Raw genomic sequence first — 19,373 nt, 5'->3', positions numbered from 1 at the left:
AATAAAAACAATTAAAAATGCATTTAGTTTAATTTGAAGTTTGTAATTTTCGGAATCCACTAAAAGCAAGAAAGTAGTTTTTACCCGAAGTATCACATACATATCACATGGTTAGTGATAACTCTGAATTAGAAAAGAAAAATTCCACAGACTTTTATGTTCTTTGTACTCACATCATAAATAAGAAAAAGATTAAAAAATACACCTGCAAAAAAAAATTCCTATATTTACACGATAAGTACCAAACAAACAAGTTACAACTGCCAAAATCATACTTTATCATTATCAAATGCTTTCTTAGTTGTCTTTGTTTTCAAATGAACGTTGATTTTGCACATGATGTCTACAAGAATTTTTCTCCTCCTACTTTTCCTAAAAGGTAAAATAAAATACACATAACGTTGCAAATAAATAACCATTTTTCACTAGCATCTTCCGAAGCACAAGAATGTTTAAGTAGAGATTACGGTCATGATGGTACTGTATGTGTATGTAACGCGACCCACTGCGATACAATTCCAAAACCACAGGAAGTAGAACCACCTGAGCTTCTGGTCTACACTTCCAATAAAGCTGTAGAAAAGAAAAAATTTGAACCGTCATATTTTCTGGATAATCAAATTATAATCTATCCCGAAAAAAAGTACCAAACAATTATGGGTTGGGGTGGTGCTTTTACTGATTCCACTGTGATAAATATCGCTTCCTTAGAAGAAAATGTTCAAGCTTCTAGAATCATATTTTTCTAAAAACGGTATTGAGTATAGTTTGTGTAGAGTACCGATTGGTGGCACCGACTTTTCGGTCCGCGGTTACTCGTACGACGACGGTGAAGAAGATAAAAACTTGACAAACTTTAAATTAGCTGAAGAAGATTATCATTATAAAGTATTTAATTCTAGGGTACTACTGTTCCAAAAATAAGGCAACACTTTTATAGATTCCATATATTAAAAAAGCATTAAATCTAACTGAAAATAATTTAAAACTGTTTGCTTCTGCTTGGACTGCATCAAAATGGATGAAAACCAATGGGGAATATGCTGGTTTTGGATTACTTAAAAAAGAAATATTTCAAACTTGGGCTAATTACTTTGTGAAATTTTTGGATAGTTACCAAGAACAAGGGGTAGAATTTTGGGGTATAACAACAGGAAATGAACCTAATTTATTTCCATTGCCATTGAATCCAGTCAATAACGTTGGTTGGGATGCCTTAAGGATGGTAAATGGTAAAGAGCAATTAAGTAGGTATTGATTTTAGTCGTGTTGTAGGGTAAGTGGATTCTTAACAATTTAGGACCAACAATCAGAAATTCAACACATTCAAATATCAAAATAATGATTTCGGATGACCAAATTTTATACCTTCCATGGTTTCTAGACTTGGTATGTTTTAAAAACTTAACATTTCACAAATAATTCTACAATTTATAAAGGCTCTTCGAGACAAAACCACTCGGAATTACGTAGACGGAGTCGCAATACATTGGTATTTAAACAAATCGTTCCTATAAGTGTTGTAAATGCTACTGCTCTGATAATTTTAAACAGGTAAGGTTACATCTATTTTGAAACAATAAACCAATATTGCGAAATTTTTCTAGAAATGAAGACGTGGTACCTGTGAGTATTGTTGATCCTTATAAGGGCACCGCACAATTAGAAATTAGTGAAAGATCAATTACAACTTTGTTGTATTGGCAAACAATTTTTCAATTAAATAAATTGGTAAACAAGTGTGAAAAATAAGTTTTAAGAAAATAACAAAACGCGTAAAATATTCAAATAAACTGTTTATTGAATACACGGACAGAGGACTTTTTATTTCGAGGTTCCACTCTCTTCCCGTACTTCCAAGCGACTGTCCCTCTCCCCGGTACTTCGCCTGGAACGTCCCACGTCTCGCCCCGATGACCATGGACTTTGTCCTTGTCCAGGAATCCCCGACTTGTTCAGGAATCCCCGACAACACAACTAACAGTTGTTTTTGGAATTGGGAAACTTTGGAAACCATGTCTAATTTGTCACAAATGAATGAAAATACTTTATGTAATAAATCGTTTTAATGCATCAAAAATGTACGTTAAGGTTCAAATAACACAGATTGAGCCCTTCAATAATATCCTAATTGCTTCCTGCAGATTACAGTCAAAGAAAGTCAAGTTTATAAATAAAATATCAAGTACATACCTACTCAATTCTCCTACGAGTAGGTACTCAGTCCAAGTTTGAAGTTGAAGTTTGAGCCGTTCTCAAACGTACAAAAAAATTGTTATTGTTTTCAGTTAAGTGTTTTATCAGTTCCAACAAAATAATTTTTAATGTAATGATTCAACTATGCAAAATTACAAGGACTATAGTAAACTATTTTTTTTTTAGGGGACGAATCGTAATTAATGATGAGGCGACGTAGGAGCCGAGTCTTAAATAAGAGGAGTCACCTAAAACCTTTTGCGTACGTGGTGCATATAAGATTTTTTTAATAAAGCTCCCGAATTCACACCTCTTACTAATTAAAAAAATTTCGTTATCATAGTAACCAATTTTATTTTTTAATCCGCAAAAACTGTTTTTAGAGACTGAGTACCTAAACTAACCGTTTTGCGTACTATTTTATTGAGTCCGGAAAAGACTCATTTTAGGGACTCAAATGAGTTCCTAAAACAGCTGTTTTCGGAAGCGTATACAAAAAAATATATTCTAAAACGTGTTTGGTGATAATTTTGCAATAATTTAGCAACAATTTTTTTTAAATATAATTTAAGGCATTTGTGCAGAAAACAGGAAAATTATCGTACGTAACAAAAAACTGTGACGTTAAGTGTAAAGAGAAGTTAAATTAATTTTACGGTGAAAAACCTTTCATGCTCTTTTTTGCTCTTATGCTTTGCTCTTATGCGGTTATGCTCTCTCTTATTATGCTTATTAGAATTAGAAAAAAATTGCTGACTTTATCAGGGTTCGTACCTCGGAAGCAGGAACCTTATGTTCCTCCGGCCAGCGAATCTACTCTAATCTTTTAAATACATAAAATACTATTTAAAAATTTCATTATTTTTTATTATAAAAAACTTCATGTAAATTTTTTATCCAAATCAATTTTTTTGAGTGAGAAAAACATTTTCATAGTCTTAATTAATTAAGAAAAAAATTGTTTTAATCTTAATTAATTATTTTACATTTTGATTTGAAGTGATGTCTCAAATTACGAACTACTATTTTTACTTCAAAGTAGTGGTGTTATCTATCAGTCGCAGTCGTCTCAATCTATTTGCTCTAACTTAGCGACCTCTAGTAAACAATAGTTCTAGTAAAGAAAATTTCTCGCAGATGGCGATTTTAGCGCAAAGGTATCAGAGCCAGAATATTTGCAGAGTAGCTCACTTCTTTTCCGCGACAAATGTGAATGCTACCGTGGCGGCCATTTTTATTCTACGCGTCTATAGTATACAGGAATATTTTTGTAACTCTAAACAAATAGCTTTAGGTTCTGTTTAAAAAAGCACAGATCAAGGAATAAAATAAAAAAAATTATTTGATTTAAATGAAGGTAATGACAACTTGACAAGACATACAGAAAAATTACATGCGTGGGAAGGAGTTAACATGGCGGCCACCGCTGAGAGTGCGCTACTCTGTAAATATACTGGCTCTAACAGGTGTCTAAAAGCTTTATCCTTGCCAATGAAATCAATCTATACTTTTTTGTAAACTAATAGTAGATTTTACTTTTTTGACATCTTGGTGATAAACTCTAGAACAAGAAAAGTACTAGGATTGCTATGCTCAAATTTGTAAAGTTTTTTTTTTTTTTAATGGAAATGCCAAACAGTCTTAACGTTGACATCACTAGTAAATTCATTCATGGTAATTTTAATAAAGGAAGTTGGCAGTTCCGGTTTTTTGAATTAATTTGAAAACAATGTCATTAAACGTCAACACAAAAAATCGTCTAAGAGAATTTAGAAACGAAACACCAAAAAAGAAACAACTTCGGTACACTAACAGTTTTTCGAAATTTGAAAACGAAGAGTTTGCAAGCAGGAAGTTAGAAAAAGAGCTCCTTAAAATGTAGACGCAATTTGTAATGCAGGTTTGCTAAATATTCTTAATTTTTAGCAAGAAATCGACAAGAATACAAAATAAACATGAATGAGAAAGAACCTCGGAAAGAATGCAATTAAATTAGTGTCTTGTGCATCGTTTTTTGAGGAATGAGTTGAAAAAGTAATAATTTTGAAACTAAAGCTAAAGAAGAATTTATAAATTGCATCAACTTTGAGCTCATTTCAGTAAATTACACAAAATTTATTGCCAATCATTATAATACCTACTTGTACCTTTTGCTAAATAACTTTTTTCTGTATATACATCCTTTTGAGTTTTATTCTCACCTGAGGATGACCACTTTGTGGTTGAAACGCGTTGTGTTTTAAATAAAAGTTTGGTGTGACGGGCTAATCGTGATTTTGTTCATACATCCTTTTTCTTCAAAGTTTTTGTAGCAAGAATCTCATTTTTGTCCACAACATTGTACTTACTTGCGGTGTGTTTCTGTCAAAACTATTAGCACTGAATTCTGTCTTTAGACCTTAGGTAATGTTGTCTGTCCTCAGGTATTCAATTATACCGCTTTCAAAGACCATAAAGATTCATGAAAGTTAAACTTTTGACAACATCTCAATTGGAACAATAACCATAATTTTTTAACAAAATTTTTAGGGACAAAAACAAAGAGCAAACAAAATTTGTGGCTATGGAGTTAAGGTGCTACCAATTTTTTCACCAAAATTTTGACTTTGTAATTTCCATTAAAAAAAACAGATTTTAGATTGCAGTAATTTGCCATGGAGAATGCTTTGAATGATGTTACCATTCCACAAGTACGCGGTAAGATGTGTGCAACTTTTCTAAACACTTTCATTACAATTATTGGAGGTTAAGATACATCGACTAACATTAAAATTATTAACATTTGAGGCTCCAGAAACCACTTTCTGGGCGGAGGATGTCGGCAACCTAATTACTTTTCTGTCACTATTCTATCATTATCTAGACTATACTCGGATATCTAATACCGGAAATTGTCGATGAAAATTATCATTATTTACCTGTTATTCAAAAAATCACTTTTAATAAAAAATATAAAAATTTAATTAGTACTTCTTTTAAATACCGTGCGATCAAAAAAAAAATATTAGAGTAGGCGTCGATTAAATTCTGCAGTTGGCAACACATTGGCTGGGAATCTGAGCTAGAAATTTTCCACACAAACTGAAAGTGAAAATGACCATTCACCGTTTTCGTCTTGTAAAGCAATATAAATTTTCTGTTCTAAAGTGAACATTATTTCACTTAAAAGGAATCAAACGCAAACTTGTCAAAGTTTCCGCTGACATTTGATGTCAAAAATCAGGATTGTCATCTGAAAGACTTTAATCACCGCCTACTCGAATTTATTTTTTTTGATCGCACGCTATAACTTAAAGAGATAAAAAAAAATAATATTGTGGCACTTTTTCGTCAAGAAAATTTTGTTTTTTACCAATTTTGTTTGTTTAAAGTATAATTGTACACAAATTTAATGAATTATGACGAAATTTTGTCTCAGTTACTGGATTCCATAGTCGGTCAGCGAACACATTTCTGTGTTAAATTTTCTCAGAGGTTGCATAAAATAGTCAAGTGAGGTTCAACTTTATGTCTTCCGCCTGGATGTCAGCCATTTGAACATTCTTTGCATTGCGTTTCAGTAAAATGATGACCAAAAGATAGATAACTTTGAGAAACGCTAGTACCGAATAAAATAAAAAAAAACTCATCACACACAAACGTCGCAAAATTGATCTTTCAGTGATAGCCAGAGATGCGAATAAAAGCTGAAAGTTATGGCTTTATGCGTGGGATCAAGTGAGAATTTAGATTTACCTACGATCTGTCAGATGTCCTTATCAATAAAATCTTCGGGCAGATTATACACGTCTTTGTTGCTGTATAAGTGGAAAAGGTGGAGGCTTTTTAACTCAATTGTGTTTTGTTTCATAATAGTAAGAGGTTGTTAAGTTTTGTTGACCAAAAAAGCGTACAAATGCTTAGATACAGATTTATTTTCCTCACATAAATAATTACAGTGTCATTACATAATAGTTAGGTATAATTACAAATGTTCCCAAAAATACTCAACGCATTTGAATTCTTAATAATAGTAACATTATAATACAGTACAATGATTATAAGTATCACCCAACAATAAATCCTTAAAATAAATAAATATTTGGATGTTGAGATATTTCTATTCTACGACATTTATTTCTCGCCGCTTCTTTTTCCCCAGATGCCTTTAAGGTTTGACCAGGCCGGCTCGCGTTTGCCCCACGATCCCCTAAAATTATCCCATTTGCTCCTCTTGCCCCAACCTCCATGAAACTGGCCCCAATTTCTTTTTTCATCGTCGTTCGTCTCGATCTCGGGATTATAATCGTCGTATTGTGAATCCAGCATGGCAGCAAGTTGTCTGATGGCGTATTCGTCCTCGGGAGCAAAACGTTTGCCCCAGCCGCTCTGCAGACTCTGCCAAGCGCGCTTCTCCTGCTGCTCTTCCCAAGCCGGAACGCTACGTTTACGACCCCAGCCTTCGTGGAGGTTATTCCAGCCACGCTTACCCCAAATGTGGAGGTCCTTGTTCCAGTCTCGCTTCGACATCTCGTCCTCGATCTGCAAAGGATGTTATTTACGCTTGGATGGTTTTAATTGAGGGAAATTTTATAATTTGTTGCGGAATTGGATGTCAAATTCATTTAGGTACATGACGATTGTGCGTTTTGTAAATGAACTCAAATTTGAATTAATTCTAGAAATATTTAACCGAAAAATAACAAAAATTAACGTAATGCATTTTAAAAATCCCAATTTCTTACAGCAAGCACTATTTAATTTGTGACAAGAAATATTGCTTAATGTTCAATGTTTAATGAAGCTGATGTAACGACTTAACAAAATTTCAAAAAAATTATTTTATCTATAAAAAAATTCTAATTTGATTTTAAACAGTTGCATACAACATTTTTTTTAAATTTATAAATAAGAAAAATGTTTTTTTAGAACATAAAATAACATATTAAAATTTTTATTTTTATGCAATTAATTATTAATTTTATTCAAAACTTTACGTCCATCAGTGTCAGATTTTATATTTGCAATTTCATTTCCTGTTTTAACATGAGTAATTTAGTACTGTTATATTGTTTTAAGCACTATATTTATAAAAAAATATTTTTGTAAACCCAATACTTAATTGCGAAAAAGATCAATTTTGTAAAATATTAAATTTTTTTCAGTGACAAAATACAATTTTTTTGTAAACACAGTTGATCAAGCTTGTATTTATTGTTACCTTACAAAAACAGTTAAATATTAAAAACATTGAAAATGTTGTCATAATTATTTAACTTGTTTAAAATTATTTATTAACCCGGCGCATCCACCACTTTTTAAATCTTTAACGACTTTTAAAAATAACATAAGAAAAATAGTACAATGTTATTCAGCTAAATCTTTATCACAAAACTTATTAGTTTTCAATTAAACACATTTTTTATCATTTCTCTGTGAATTTAGAGAATTTACTGAACTTAAAGAAGAGACGGATAAATGTGTTATACGAGTAGGTAGATGTTGTAACATTGTATTTTTTTTAAGTAAGAATAAGCCAACCTTATTACGCTAAACGCAAATACATACGATTAAATGTAAAATTATATTTAAGTAAGACAATTTGGATGCTAGAATAATACACCTAAAACTGTTTTTTCTTTAATTATAAGGAAACGTTTTATTCACTTCTAGAATTTTTATAGTCTTTAATAAATACGAAAACAATTTTTTTTCAGTTTTTAATGAAAGAAAAAACAAGATTACACTCATACTTTTTCAAAGCTGTCAAGTCAATTTTAAGTAAAACGTTCCTCCAAAAATTAAAAATAAAAAGTTGTTTATTTAAAGAGATTCCTTCTTAATTAAATTTAATACATTAAAAAAACAAAAAGGCTTAGTTACGTTTGCTACTTTGGAAATCGTCACCGTTTCTCATGCCCGCATCGCTGTTTGATAGTGAACACATTTTAATAAAAAAAAAAAAAATGCAATCTCATTTAGGCACTTTCCTCAAAGTTAAAATAAAATACACAAGTGTTTAAAATTCGTCTTATTTCGTTTATCGAATTAAAAATTTGTTGGGCACTGAAGCATCCTCAAATTCATAAATTCCCTCTCAGTGAAATCCTCTCACCGTCTCTTGAAAGTTTTCGTTGAGGGAAAAAACCTACTTGAATATACATCAGATATGTATGAAGGTGGATTTTTGTGTTTTTATTTTGCCTGTGTCAGCTTTACTTCTTATTATTCCAATATTCTTTTCAATACATTGATCGCAAATTTCTCAAGAGTCGGACATAAGAAAAAAAATTTTAGATAAGAACTCGACATCGCATTTTACGCCGAAATAAGTACCAAAAGACAAAAGACAAGTCAGTGAAATTCCTTGATCCTGTGTCTCTCGTTATTAGGCCAAGCCTACGTTGTCAGCTTTGCCATTTCATATTTCTCGGAGATTGTAAGACTATAAGCCTCCTCACCTGTGGATTGTCGTTGCTTGATTTCAGCGGCGTCTCGTCGGAGAGGGCCAGAGCCGCATGCAAACTGTAACAGGTCAGAAGGACAGCCCCCAACATTGGCGCCACTGCATCTCGCATTATTGCTGCTGCAAAAGACATCATAATTTCTACTCCCTTCCACAGCCTTGATTAAACTAATTCGGGGATTTACATACACTACATTGCAAATTGAATGGTGGGTGAGCGCCTGGATCTCAACTTAAAGACCAGCGTTCCATGCAAATGAATGCAGATTAAGGATTTGTACACGTCATATAGAGACTTGATTACAATTCGCGCGGACGCCTCCCCTATTCTCGCCATTAAAACTCGCAAAAACTCGAGCGCTAATTGGCGAAAAAACGAACAAACGAATGCTGATGCACCTGCTTCTCCTCCCGGCGCCATTACTCGAATAGTTTACCCGGAAGTTGCACTGGAATTTCGCTAATTTCCGTCTACACAGATCTAATTTATTACTAACCAGGAACACATTTCACAAACCTAGTTATGAAAAATTGGATTCTAAACTAAATTTAAACGAAAACTTTAAATATTTATAGTACAAACCCAGGGAAATGTTGCAGATGCGACGAAATAAGATTTTATTAGTCTGATTTTACTAAAGAAACTTCCTAGAGATTTCCCTTTCGGCAAATTACAAACTCCGCTAGGTATTTTTATGTTTTCGTTTGAATCTTGTAAAAAGGTTTCGGTGCACGAAATTTTTTAATTAGTCTTCGCCGCGACATAAAAAAATGTTTAAAAATTTGGGAGATGTGTTTAGGTTGTTTATTAATTCAAAACGTGTAATTAAAAGTTTTTAATTAACGCGGCGCGTCTTGTGCAAGGAATGCTAATAGTTTAGGCCAAAGTTTTCAATGCCATTAAACCTGCAAAAGTTGATTTATGTGCGACTAGATTTTTACCTAAAGACTAATTTTACTGCTGACTATAAAAATTTAAATTGTCTTGTTTTCTACAATTTTTTGTCCTGTATTAATAATTAACTTTATAAATATACATTTTGTATTGTATTTTAAAAAAGAAACAAAAATATAAAAAAGTATTTCCTTTGTCGTTTAAAAAAAATGTGTAATAACACAATTTTCACGTAGCTAGTTGCAAAATATTGCAGTTTTCTAAACACCGCTTGCATATTTTTCAGCCAATTCTGAAGTTGTTGTCTCTAATGAGCGTTTTCGTCCTGAAGCCGTAAATGATCCTTTTGTGAGTCGGCTTTGTTCTCGCTTCATTATCATTTCGGTCTTGTAATGTCATCTTTCGCTGGTAAAAATTATGCGAGCAGCAATGCTAAACAGCCATAAATAATTCACGCGGGGAGCTTTTAATAACTTTTAAGCGAAACGAAGGAAATGGGCGGAATTTAAAGCATCCATTGAAAACTATCTTATTCGGCAACTTTTGAAGAATTCTCGTCATCCTCCAGCAGTAAGGACAACAATGGAGAGAAACAAATCGAAGCTTTTAAAATATTCACTCGAGTTGGAGACTCGCCACAACACACGACTTTGAAGACACTTTGATGTAAATTAAGCTGAAAAGGAGCTTTGGAGGTAATTTTTGATCGGTGATTTTTCGCTTTGATACGAGTAATTAACTTGAGAGATTGTTTATTTACAATCGAGCTTTGGGTATTTTTAATCACGGTTGTAAAGTTCTGAATTTTATGAAGCTTTTCTAAGGATTTAATATCGTGAATATTTGATCACTACTTGGTGTAATTAATGATGAAAAAGCTGATTTGCTCGAGTTTTTCGTACAAATATTAGTGTAGAACACGACCGAATCGAGTCAATCATTCAAATTGATTCCGATACACACATAAAGAGGGAAAATATTGACTTGTCGTGTGTGGGACAAATTGCTTGCTAAACTCTATCAGGAAGGGATGTTTGACTAGAGCCGCCTTTTCCAAACATCTTAAATGTTATTTTAACTTTTAATTGATACCGACTTGCTTCTTTCGTTAATCGGCTTAAGTGAAAAAAAAAATCCCGGCTATTATTAGGGCCTGATAAAAAGACATCGCATGTTTATTTAAAAGCTAAAACCTCCGCCCAACAAAGCTCCCGACTACTAAAGAAATTGCAAGGAGGAAGAATTAAACGGAACATTTTTGTCAATATCAACATTATAAATTCACGATCATCTGCTTGGTTCTCACATGGTTCGATCGATTTCTAACCTTTACAAGCCTTTTATTACATTTTTTCAATGACGCAATTGACAATGAAAATTATTTACGTCCGTCACTTTGATTTTCACCCACGAAGGAATCTCGACGCAAGACTCAATCTGTGCCCTGCTATTTTATTCGATTAAGCTTCTCGAGTCTTTTTCAAACACTTTTAATCTCATGGGGTTGTATCTCGAACGTGCGGCCACATATAGCATACCTAGACACATCGAGGCTGGACCTAAACAAGCTTCAATTTATGCCACATTCGATAACACAGATGTACTTGTCACTCCGTGATTTACCGACCGTAATTTATTACCAAAGGCCGCGAAAACACATTAGTACACACCTGCACACGTAAACAAAGAGAGCTAATTTGAGAAATGCACAAATACATTACGAATTAAAATTTGAGTAATAAACAAAGTTAGTAAAATATTATATTCAAATAACTGGATAATTGTTAAAATATTTCCCTGCAATGTGTCTTAAAAAAGATAAGCGTAATTAAAAATGCACAATTTTTTTGCAAAATTTTGAATAAATAAATTTGTTTTTAAACTGAAAACACAAGAGTACAAATTTTAATTTTTAAATGTTTCCTAAAATTGATCTTAGGGCTTTTATTTTTAAGTACTAATATTGTATAGGTAAGCATTTATTGCTAAAGAAAATGAAAGAAAATAACGGAAAATATAGTTAATCTTTATAATCTACGTAATTGAAACAAAATAACTGCTTATTTGTACATTTTGTCACACAATTTTTTTTTAACTTTGACATTAGTTGAAAAATGCTCGAGGCTTGAGACTCACACAGAATATAAAAATGTATTTTTTTTAAGTTTTGTGTTAACCTTAAGTAACTATTGCTTGCTATACTGTAAAACTGAAGCGAGAAAATTTCATTTCAATTCTTAATGTTTTTATAACTTCAAAAAAAAAAAGATTAATTATTCATTTTCAATGATAACATTTATACTAACATGGAAAATACAAGGTGTTCCATTTTCATTGTTACAAATTTAAATTTAAATAGATGACAGAATATTCAATTTTAAGCCAAAAGTTTCCTATAAACGTGTTTTGAAAAATGCTATGTAAGTTTTTTAAAGGTTTTTTTCTAATATTTTAGAATAGATAAAATTAGAAAATTTGGTACAGCAATTAACCTTTATACACCTAAACGAATTCTTGAAATGTCAAAATTTTTAATCATGTGCGTCCTAAACAGTAAGACGAATTTAATTTTTATTTTTTATGCTGTCTGTTTATGATCTGTAACGTAAGTTTTGAAACTGATTTTACTCAAAATCAGTAAGTTGTATCGAAAAAACGCAAAAGACTTTTTTATGAAAAATTATGAAATTTAAAATTTTCTTGCTGAAAGTGACAAGAAACCACAGGCAATATAGTTAGAGTGCTTTTACCCTAAACCCATCCAGTTTAGAAAGCCCTTAATTAAAAATTTCAACATTATGTTTTTCAATTCGTTTAGGTGTATAAAGGTTATCGTCTGTACCAAATTTTGTAATTTTTTCTAAAATGGTTTCGAAAATATTGGAAAAAACCTATTTATTAAAAGACGCACCCTTTTGAGGGGTGTAGCTCTCTTGCGTAGCATTTTTCGATACATGTTCATAAAAAACTTTTGTCTTAAAATTAAATATTCTATCTTCTGTTTAAATTTGTAACTATAAAAAGGGAACAGCCTATATGTACTACACTTGTCGAAACTGTTAGACAATGTAGTTTATAGATTCTTAAATTATATCGTAAATATAGAAACATAATTCGCCATAAAACTAATTCGTTAATTATATGATGGATTTATGCTTCCATATTTAAGATTTATCCATTTAAGATTTAATTTAACAATTTACGGATCTGACATTTTACTAAATTTTATAATTTATAATTTTAAATTAACCAAAAAGTACTTATTTAAGCATATACTGATGTAAATCTCGTATTTGACACAAACATTTTACTTTTCAAGTGTGATTAATGTCAGTAATGACAAGGTTCTGACAATCACAGATTTTATAAATTTTATTTGTCATTTATCGTAAAAAGTTGGGAACTCTTAAATTAAATTAAATCTTAAACACTAAAGCTTAAATGTTAAATGATAGTATAAATGTTACTATTGAAAATGCATAATTGATCTTCTTAAATGTAAATTCTTAAATCAAATCTTTAATGATAAATCTTACATATGGAAGCATAAATCCACCGTTAGTACCTATCGTTAGAAATCTGATATAAGTTAATACAGGGTTATTCATAAATATGAAGCAATATTTGAACCTCAAAAATGACCTATAAAATGATGTTAATTTAAATAATAACTTGTGTCCTATCTCTACTGATAAGAATTTTACAGCCCTCGGAATGTGGGTATGGAAATTTGATTTTTTTGTAATAACTTTGGAACTATTTGACCAAATATTATAAAATTTGGAACATTTCCCTGTGACAACATACCCTTTAAACTGGTAATCACGAAAACCGGATACATCCACTCAATTTCTGGTTCCAGCAGTTGCAGGTCACATTTTCTGTGTTTTTCCATTTTTTTGCTCTCTTAACACCAATTTTTTATTGCCCAAATCGATAGAGTAATCAATTTCGATTAAAAAACGCATAACCTTTAATACCCTTAAAATGGACCGTTTCAAAGATATTTTAATTTTAACTGAGGACTGCACAACGCTGAAACCAAAAAGTAGGGATTTTGAATGGATGATATCCACGGTAACAAATGACCATGGTCTCACTAATCGCTGTCAGGGCAACTTTGACATTGGACGATTATTAGACAATTAATCGAAAATAATTAATAAAAGAGTTTACCTACGATTCCAAACATAACTTAAAATAAATCCAAATGGATCACGTAGCATTTAATTCATAAAAAATTCACAAAAATTTATCGTCAAAGTTAACAGATACCTGGCAGGGATTTATGTGACCATGGTCACTGGTTGCCGTGGATACCATTTATTCAAAATCCCTATTTTTTGATTTCAGCGTTGTGCAGTCCTCAGTTTAAAATAAAATATCTTTGAAACGGTCCATTTTAGGAGTAAAGTTTGTGCGTTTTTTAATCGAAATTGATAACTCTATCGATTTGGGCAATAAAAAATTGGTGTTAAGAGAGCAAAAAAATGGAAAAACACAGAAAATGTGACCTGCAACTGCTGGAACCGGAAACTGAGTGGATGTATCCGGTTTTCGTGATTACCAGTTCAAAGTTTATGTCGTCACAGGAAAATATTCCAAATTTTATAATATTTGGTCAAATAGTTCCAAAGTTATTACAAAAAAATCAAATTTCCATACCCACATTCCGAGGGCTGAAAAATTCTTATCAGTAGAGATAGGACACGAGTTATTATTTAAATTAACATAATTATATAGGTCATTTTTGAGGTTCAAATATTGCTTCATATTTATGAATAACCCTGTATAATTTAATAAAAATTAAACAAACATTTGCTTTGCAATAGAAAAAAAAATCGTTATTATTATTTGTAATTTAGATTACAATGTCCCACACACAGTAATGCTGAGTAATAACTGAGATAATGGTCTACAACTACGAATAAAAAAGAAACATTGAATCAAATAATTTTGATAAAACAAAAAACATAATTTTCTTCACAGTTACAAATTATTATAAATTATTATGATTGGTAAACCTACATAGTTAGAGTAATGATATCCAGAATTAATCCTTGTTTTATTTTTAGAAACTGTATGTTTGCAAACAATCGATTGTAATTAACGTACGAAAAACAAGATTAAAATTTCAATAATAAGAGTGCCATATTGAAACTGTGTATTCTTTGATGTAAAATAAAATTGTATAAAGCTTTGGTGACAATGCATTTATTACTGCATGCAGTAGGTGTAAAAATTATTTTTTCTTTGATCGCAAACAAAGATTAAAATAAAATAAAAATTCTCTCTTAATGACATCAATCGTCATTTCTGCTTTTGACGAGTATTGATTTTATTGAGCGATTGTCATTTTATAGATGAACTCAACTGCGCTATTGAAACAAAGCTTCTCATAAATCCGGGATTATGGCATTGATATGCATACCCTAGGCACTTAATCCCTTGTTAAATCCCAAACAGAGATATCGAAAAAAAGACGCTCGCTTTTCAGCAAACTCTCAAATTAAAAGCACCTGTTGCTGTATTCCTCTAATCGAGTGAAGACCACTCAAATCGAGTCAAGTCCAATTAAGTGTCTTCCAAGTCGCGTTCTGGAAAAGCCAAACTTTTGGATTTTTAACACAAATACGGCTTAATTTTCTTCGCTCCGGAGGGATTATCTTGTCGGAATCTCCCCAGAGGCTTCATTTTAACGCGGCAATTTTTCCGAATTGTTTTCGACTAAAATAAATCGTGTCTTATTTTAAAATGCGTGGCGACTCGAGCAAATATCGTCGGTATTTGCATTCGCAAAGTTCGTATTGAAATTTCATCCCTGAAAGTGTATTCCTTTCAGGTTTTCGCAGTCATGTGGGAAAGCCTCGACTCGGCATGAAACAGAATTGTATTTCTAGCGCATCTCAACAACACTATCATTCGTAATTAACGAAAATTGCTCCTTAAGGAAGACGAAATAGTTGTCGCAAATTTACGGCCAATTATGCGATTTTTAATCACCCGATTCGTGCAAACATTGATTCTGCTTTAATTAATATTTATTTTTTTTAACAGACGCGCATAATCAGCGCTTTGGGGAAAAAAAATTCAAAAGCGGAACGTGCCGGAATACAAACATGGACGGAAATAGAGCCGGAGCTGCAAATAGTGCCAGAGTTAAATCTCTCAAAGTAAATAACGGCTTGCTCTTGATATTAATGAACCATCGAGGGAGTTTTTACGGATTTGAGTCGGTCCTTCGGGCCAATTAGCGGAAAACATCTTGTTTTGCCCGTAACTGAATCTTTTGACGGTAAATTAATTTTTCTGGACAGATTTAGACCAGCAAAACGCTGCTACTCCCACCGCAATTAATCTCAAAAGGGTGCTTAAGCGAACGAATTTAGAAAAAAAAATTGCTTAATTATTTCTTATTATTACACTTGCAAAACATAATTGCTCAAATCCTACTTTAAACTAGTAATTTTTTTCTTTGCTAACGAGAATTTTTTTAGTGTGAGGGTGGATTAAATGAATTCTTTAAAAGTTTGCAAATTTTAATCAAATATTGATTCGGTCTGTCCCCAAATGTCACTCCCGTTTTGAAGTTGGGGTATTTCAATTTATTTTTTATGCAACAAAGAGTTGAAGATTTAATGAAAGTAGAAATGAGAAATTGCAAATCGTATAACAGTGGCAAGTTTCTGTTGCATTATGTATCCTATCGATTATATATCGTTTATGTTTGACATTTCGTTTCTCTGATCTATAATTTAGCAGTTAAATAATTGACGAGTAAATTAATCGATCTGTTTCAAGTAGGACAATAAAGAGCGGTGACAGCACAACAAGACAATTTCCTCCATGTCTCTTTGATGAGTTTTCGGCCTCATTTGGCGCGAATTTATTAACGATTTGAACCGGCCACGATTTTATTATCCCATTACCGACAATAGTCATTCAACGTGTCATCTGTTTCAACTTCATGAATATGTAAAACAATATAATCGCGAGATGAAAAAGATTTTGTTGCCGAGTCGGCCTTTTATGACGTTTTATCGTCCGCGATAACGGATGAAAAGGGACATGACGATATCTCAACTGATTTAATGAAATTGCCACTTTGCGATCTTGTTTGCGAAAATTTCTATTAAAATTTACGTGTGCATATTTAGCAAAATTTCCATATTACGAGTACAAGTCGAAAAACCGACAAATTTGCCACCGGAATTATATCTCATTTCCATCTGGTGTAAATTAGTGCGACATTTTTTCCTCGCCGCACTCTACCTAATTACTTTTGTGCAAATTGAAATTAGAAGCGACTTGGGACACTTTACGCCGTAAATCCCTCAAAGAGACTTATTTTTTATCGTAAACGGATAATGAGGTGTTTTTGTTTGACGGGAGGGGAGTATGGCTTTAATTACGATTTTATACGAAAACGGAATTAACTCTCGAGTCGGTAGGTATTTATTGTGTAATTCTAGACATCTGGATACGGACCGTTTGGCGCGGCGAAACCAACTTTAAATTAACACGAATGAGTTAATTGCGAAAACTAAGTAGATTTGCGGGGGTTTCCCCTAGCGGCGCCATAATGCCAACTCCCCCACCATCAAGAAGAGTCTATTATAGATTTTCCCGCAATAGATTAGACTCATTTTAAAGCATTCAATTTTTTATGCCAATTTTAACATAAAAACTGGAAATTAACTCAAACAAACTTCCAACATACTTTTCATTGAATGTCGACACGTGTTTCGTTAACTAAGTTAGAATCATCTGGACGATGATCAAAACAGTTTTCAGCAGTTTTTATCATATTTTATTGTGTTTTATATTTGCACTCCAATTTTTTTGCTCATTTTAAAACTTTTATAACTGTTAAAAAATTCTAATCTAAAGCTGTCAATTTTATACAAATTTTTTCAAATGATTTTGACTATTTTTACATTTTGATTTTAATAAAACACACAGTCGTGGTTCTGCTAATAAAAATTTCATTATTTTTTGAAAATATTAATCGCTTTATTTATTTTTAATCAATTTCACAGATTTTAAATCTCTAAATAGTTATTTGTACTTACAACTAGTTTTAAAAGTCATACTTTTTTACACGAATTTGCAATTCATTAACAAGGACTCCGCTCGAGTTAATCAAGCAAATGAGTGAAAAAAAGGACTTTCAAAACGAGTTGTACACAACATTTGTTTGCATAGTGATAACCCCAAGAACCCCAAAGACCAAAAAGATATCAATTTGATAATAACTATAGAAATATAACTATAGAAATCGTTAAAATAAACGATTAATCGTGATAAAAATTCAACTTTTATAATCACTATGCAAAAAATGTTTTTTTTTTCAAATACCGGTTGTGCTACCTTCAAAAATATCATATTTTTTTCAAAAAAATAGTTGTTGTTACAAGTACCTAAAATACAGTTTTTACGTACGAATTTTTGCTGTTTTTGAACGAAGCGAAACCGAGTCCGAATAGCAGATGAGTTAGCAAAATTTTTTTAGTGCGTATTACAAAGAAATTTTTTGTTAAATCTTCCAAAAACATTTTTACTCTACTACCTAATCATGTATGTTTAATTTTTCAAAAATAGTGGCTCAAAATTACGGAAATTGTTATTTTGTGTACTAGAGTACATAAAATAACAATTTTAGGTAGGTTTCACTTTATTCAGTCCGTAAAATAACTAGTTTTGGAAGCGTATACAAAAAAATTATAGCAACAAATACAGGGCTGTTCAAAAAATCGCGCACTTCCGTGACACTGTGTCATCGGGCGGTGCCCTAGACAACAAGAAAATTCTAAAAATTCCGAAGTTATGAGAGTTTAAAGTTTACACTATGACTCTATTTATTTCTGTTGGAAAAATAATTTTCCAAGTTTTTTGCTACAGGCTATTAGAAGAGGAAACAAAGAAGCTGTGTCCTAAATTGTAATTCCGTTTAGTGTTATTTGTGGCTTTTTTTATTAACAAAATTTTTGTACCTTTAGTAAATAATTATAAAAAAACATATACAAGATCATCAGTATCATTAAAAAGACTTAAAAAAATGCCAAATGTGAAAAAATAAATGTCAAAATTTTTTGACAGATAGAATTTTTTAAACATTTTTTCAGTACTTTGGGGGACTACACAACTACTTCCTTTCAGGAAGTGCGCGATTTTATGAACAGCCTGTATATATTGCTCAAATTAATTAAAAAAATAACTTAATTAAAAATTAATTTAAAAAAAAACTTATTTATTTAAAATCACAAACAAAAAACACTATTGGAAATTTAAATATACATTCAGCAGATTGTCGAAAATATGTTAATAGTTTACTCAGTGTATAATTTTAAACAAATGCAACTGTGAAAAACGATGTTTACATAGTACAGTTGGAGACAAAATACTATGGTCGTCAATGTCACTTAAGTGACATAAAATTGTAAAGCATCCTTTAGGACTGTTAACCTTATTTTTAGCTACTGTGCTACTGTGAATGATAGTTGACAAGTTGTATGTACATATTTTTGATACGAAAATATAATAGCTGTCATTAATTTGAAATTGTCATTGATTTTAACGTTAAAGCTTGAATTACATTAAAGTGTCAGAAAAGTGACGACCAAAGTATTTTGTCTCCAAATGTACATATTTACATTTTAAAAATTTAGTTTTTATTTTTGTTTTACTATATTTTTTAATATCGTTAAAAAACAGGTTGTATTTGTATTTTGGTGCATCCAGCTTTTAAAGTTTTTTTGACATTTATGTTTTTAAAATAATTTTAATTATTTCAATAACTACAAAGTCACTATTTAAAAAAAATAAAAACTAATAGCA

At 31.5% G+C, this 19,373-nt stretch overlaps 1 protein-coding gene and 1 pseudogene across 3 annotated transcripts in view; one reads left to right on the top strand and one right to left on the bottom strand.

Moving 5' to 3' along the window:
* The first annotated feature begins 253 nt into the window (after positions 1–253).
* Positions 254–2,021, top strand: LOC123005419 (annotated as a pseudogene).
* A 4,069-nt stretch (positions 2,022–6,090) lies between these two features.
* Positions 6,091–19,373, bottom strand: part of LOC123005357 (prothoracicostatic peptide) — a 16,596-nt gene continuing 3,313 nt past the window's right edge. The window contains exons 2-3 of one of the 3 annotated variants that reach the window (XM_044399064.1): positions 8,637–8,761; positions 6,091–6,717 (exon numbers count right to left, since the gene is read on the bottom strand). In XM_044399064.1, the coding sequence (XP_044254999.1) occupies positions 6,310–6,717; positions 8,637–8,753 (525 nt within the window). In that variant the 5' untranslated portion in view covers positions 8,754–8,761 and the 3' untranslated portion in view covers positions 6,091–6,309. Of the gene's footprint in view, positions 6,718–8,636; positions 8,778–19,373 lie in introns of those variants that run through there. The other 2 variants (XM_044399065.1, XM_044399063.1) reach the window with 2 other exon arrangements.

Source organism: Tribolium madens, unplaced genomic scaffold, assembly GCF_015345945.1.
Source record: "Tribolium madens isolate multiple individuals breed KSU strain unplaced genomic scaffold, Tmad_KSU_1.1 Scaffold_20;HRSCAF=117;Tcas5.2_LG4, whole genome shotgun sequence".
In the NCBI taxonomy this organism is placed as follows: Eukaryota; Metazoa; Arthropoda; class Insecta; order Coleoptera; family Tenebrionidae; genus Tribolium; species Tribolium madens.
This window is presented reverse-complemented; position numbering and strand designations above follow the sequence as displayed.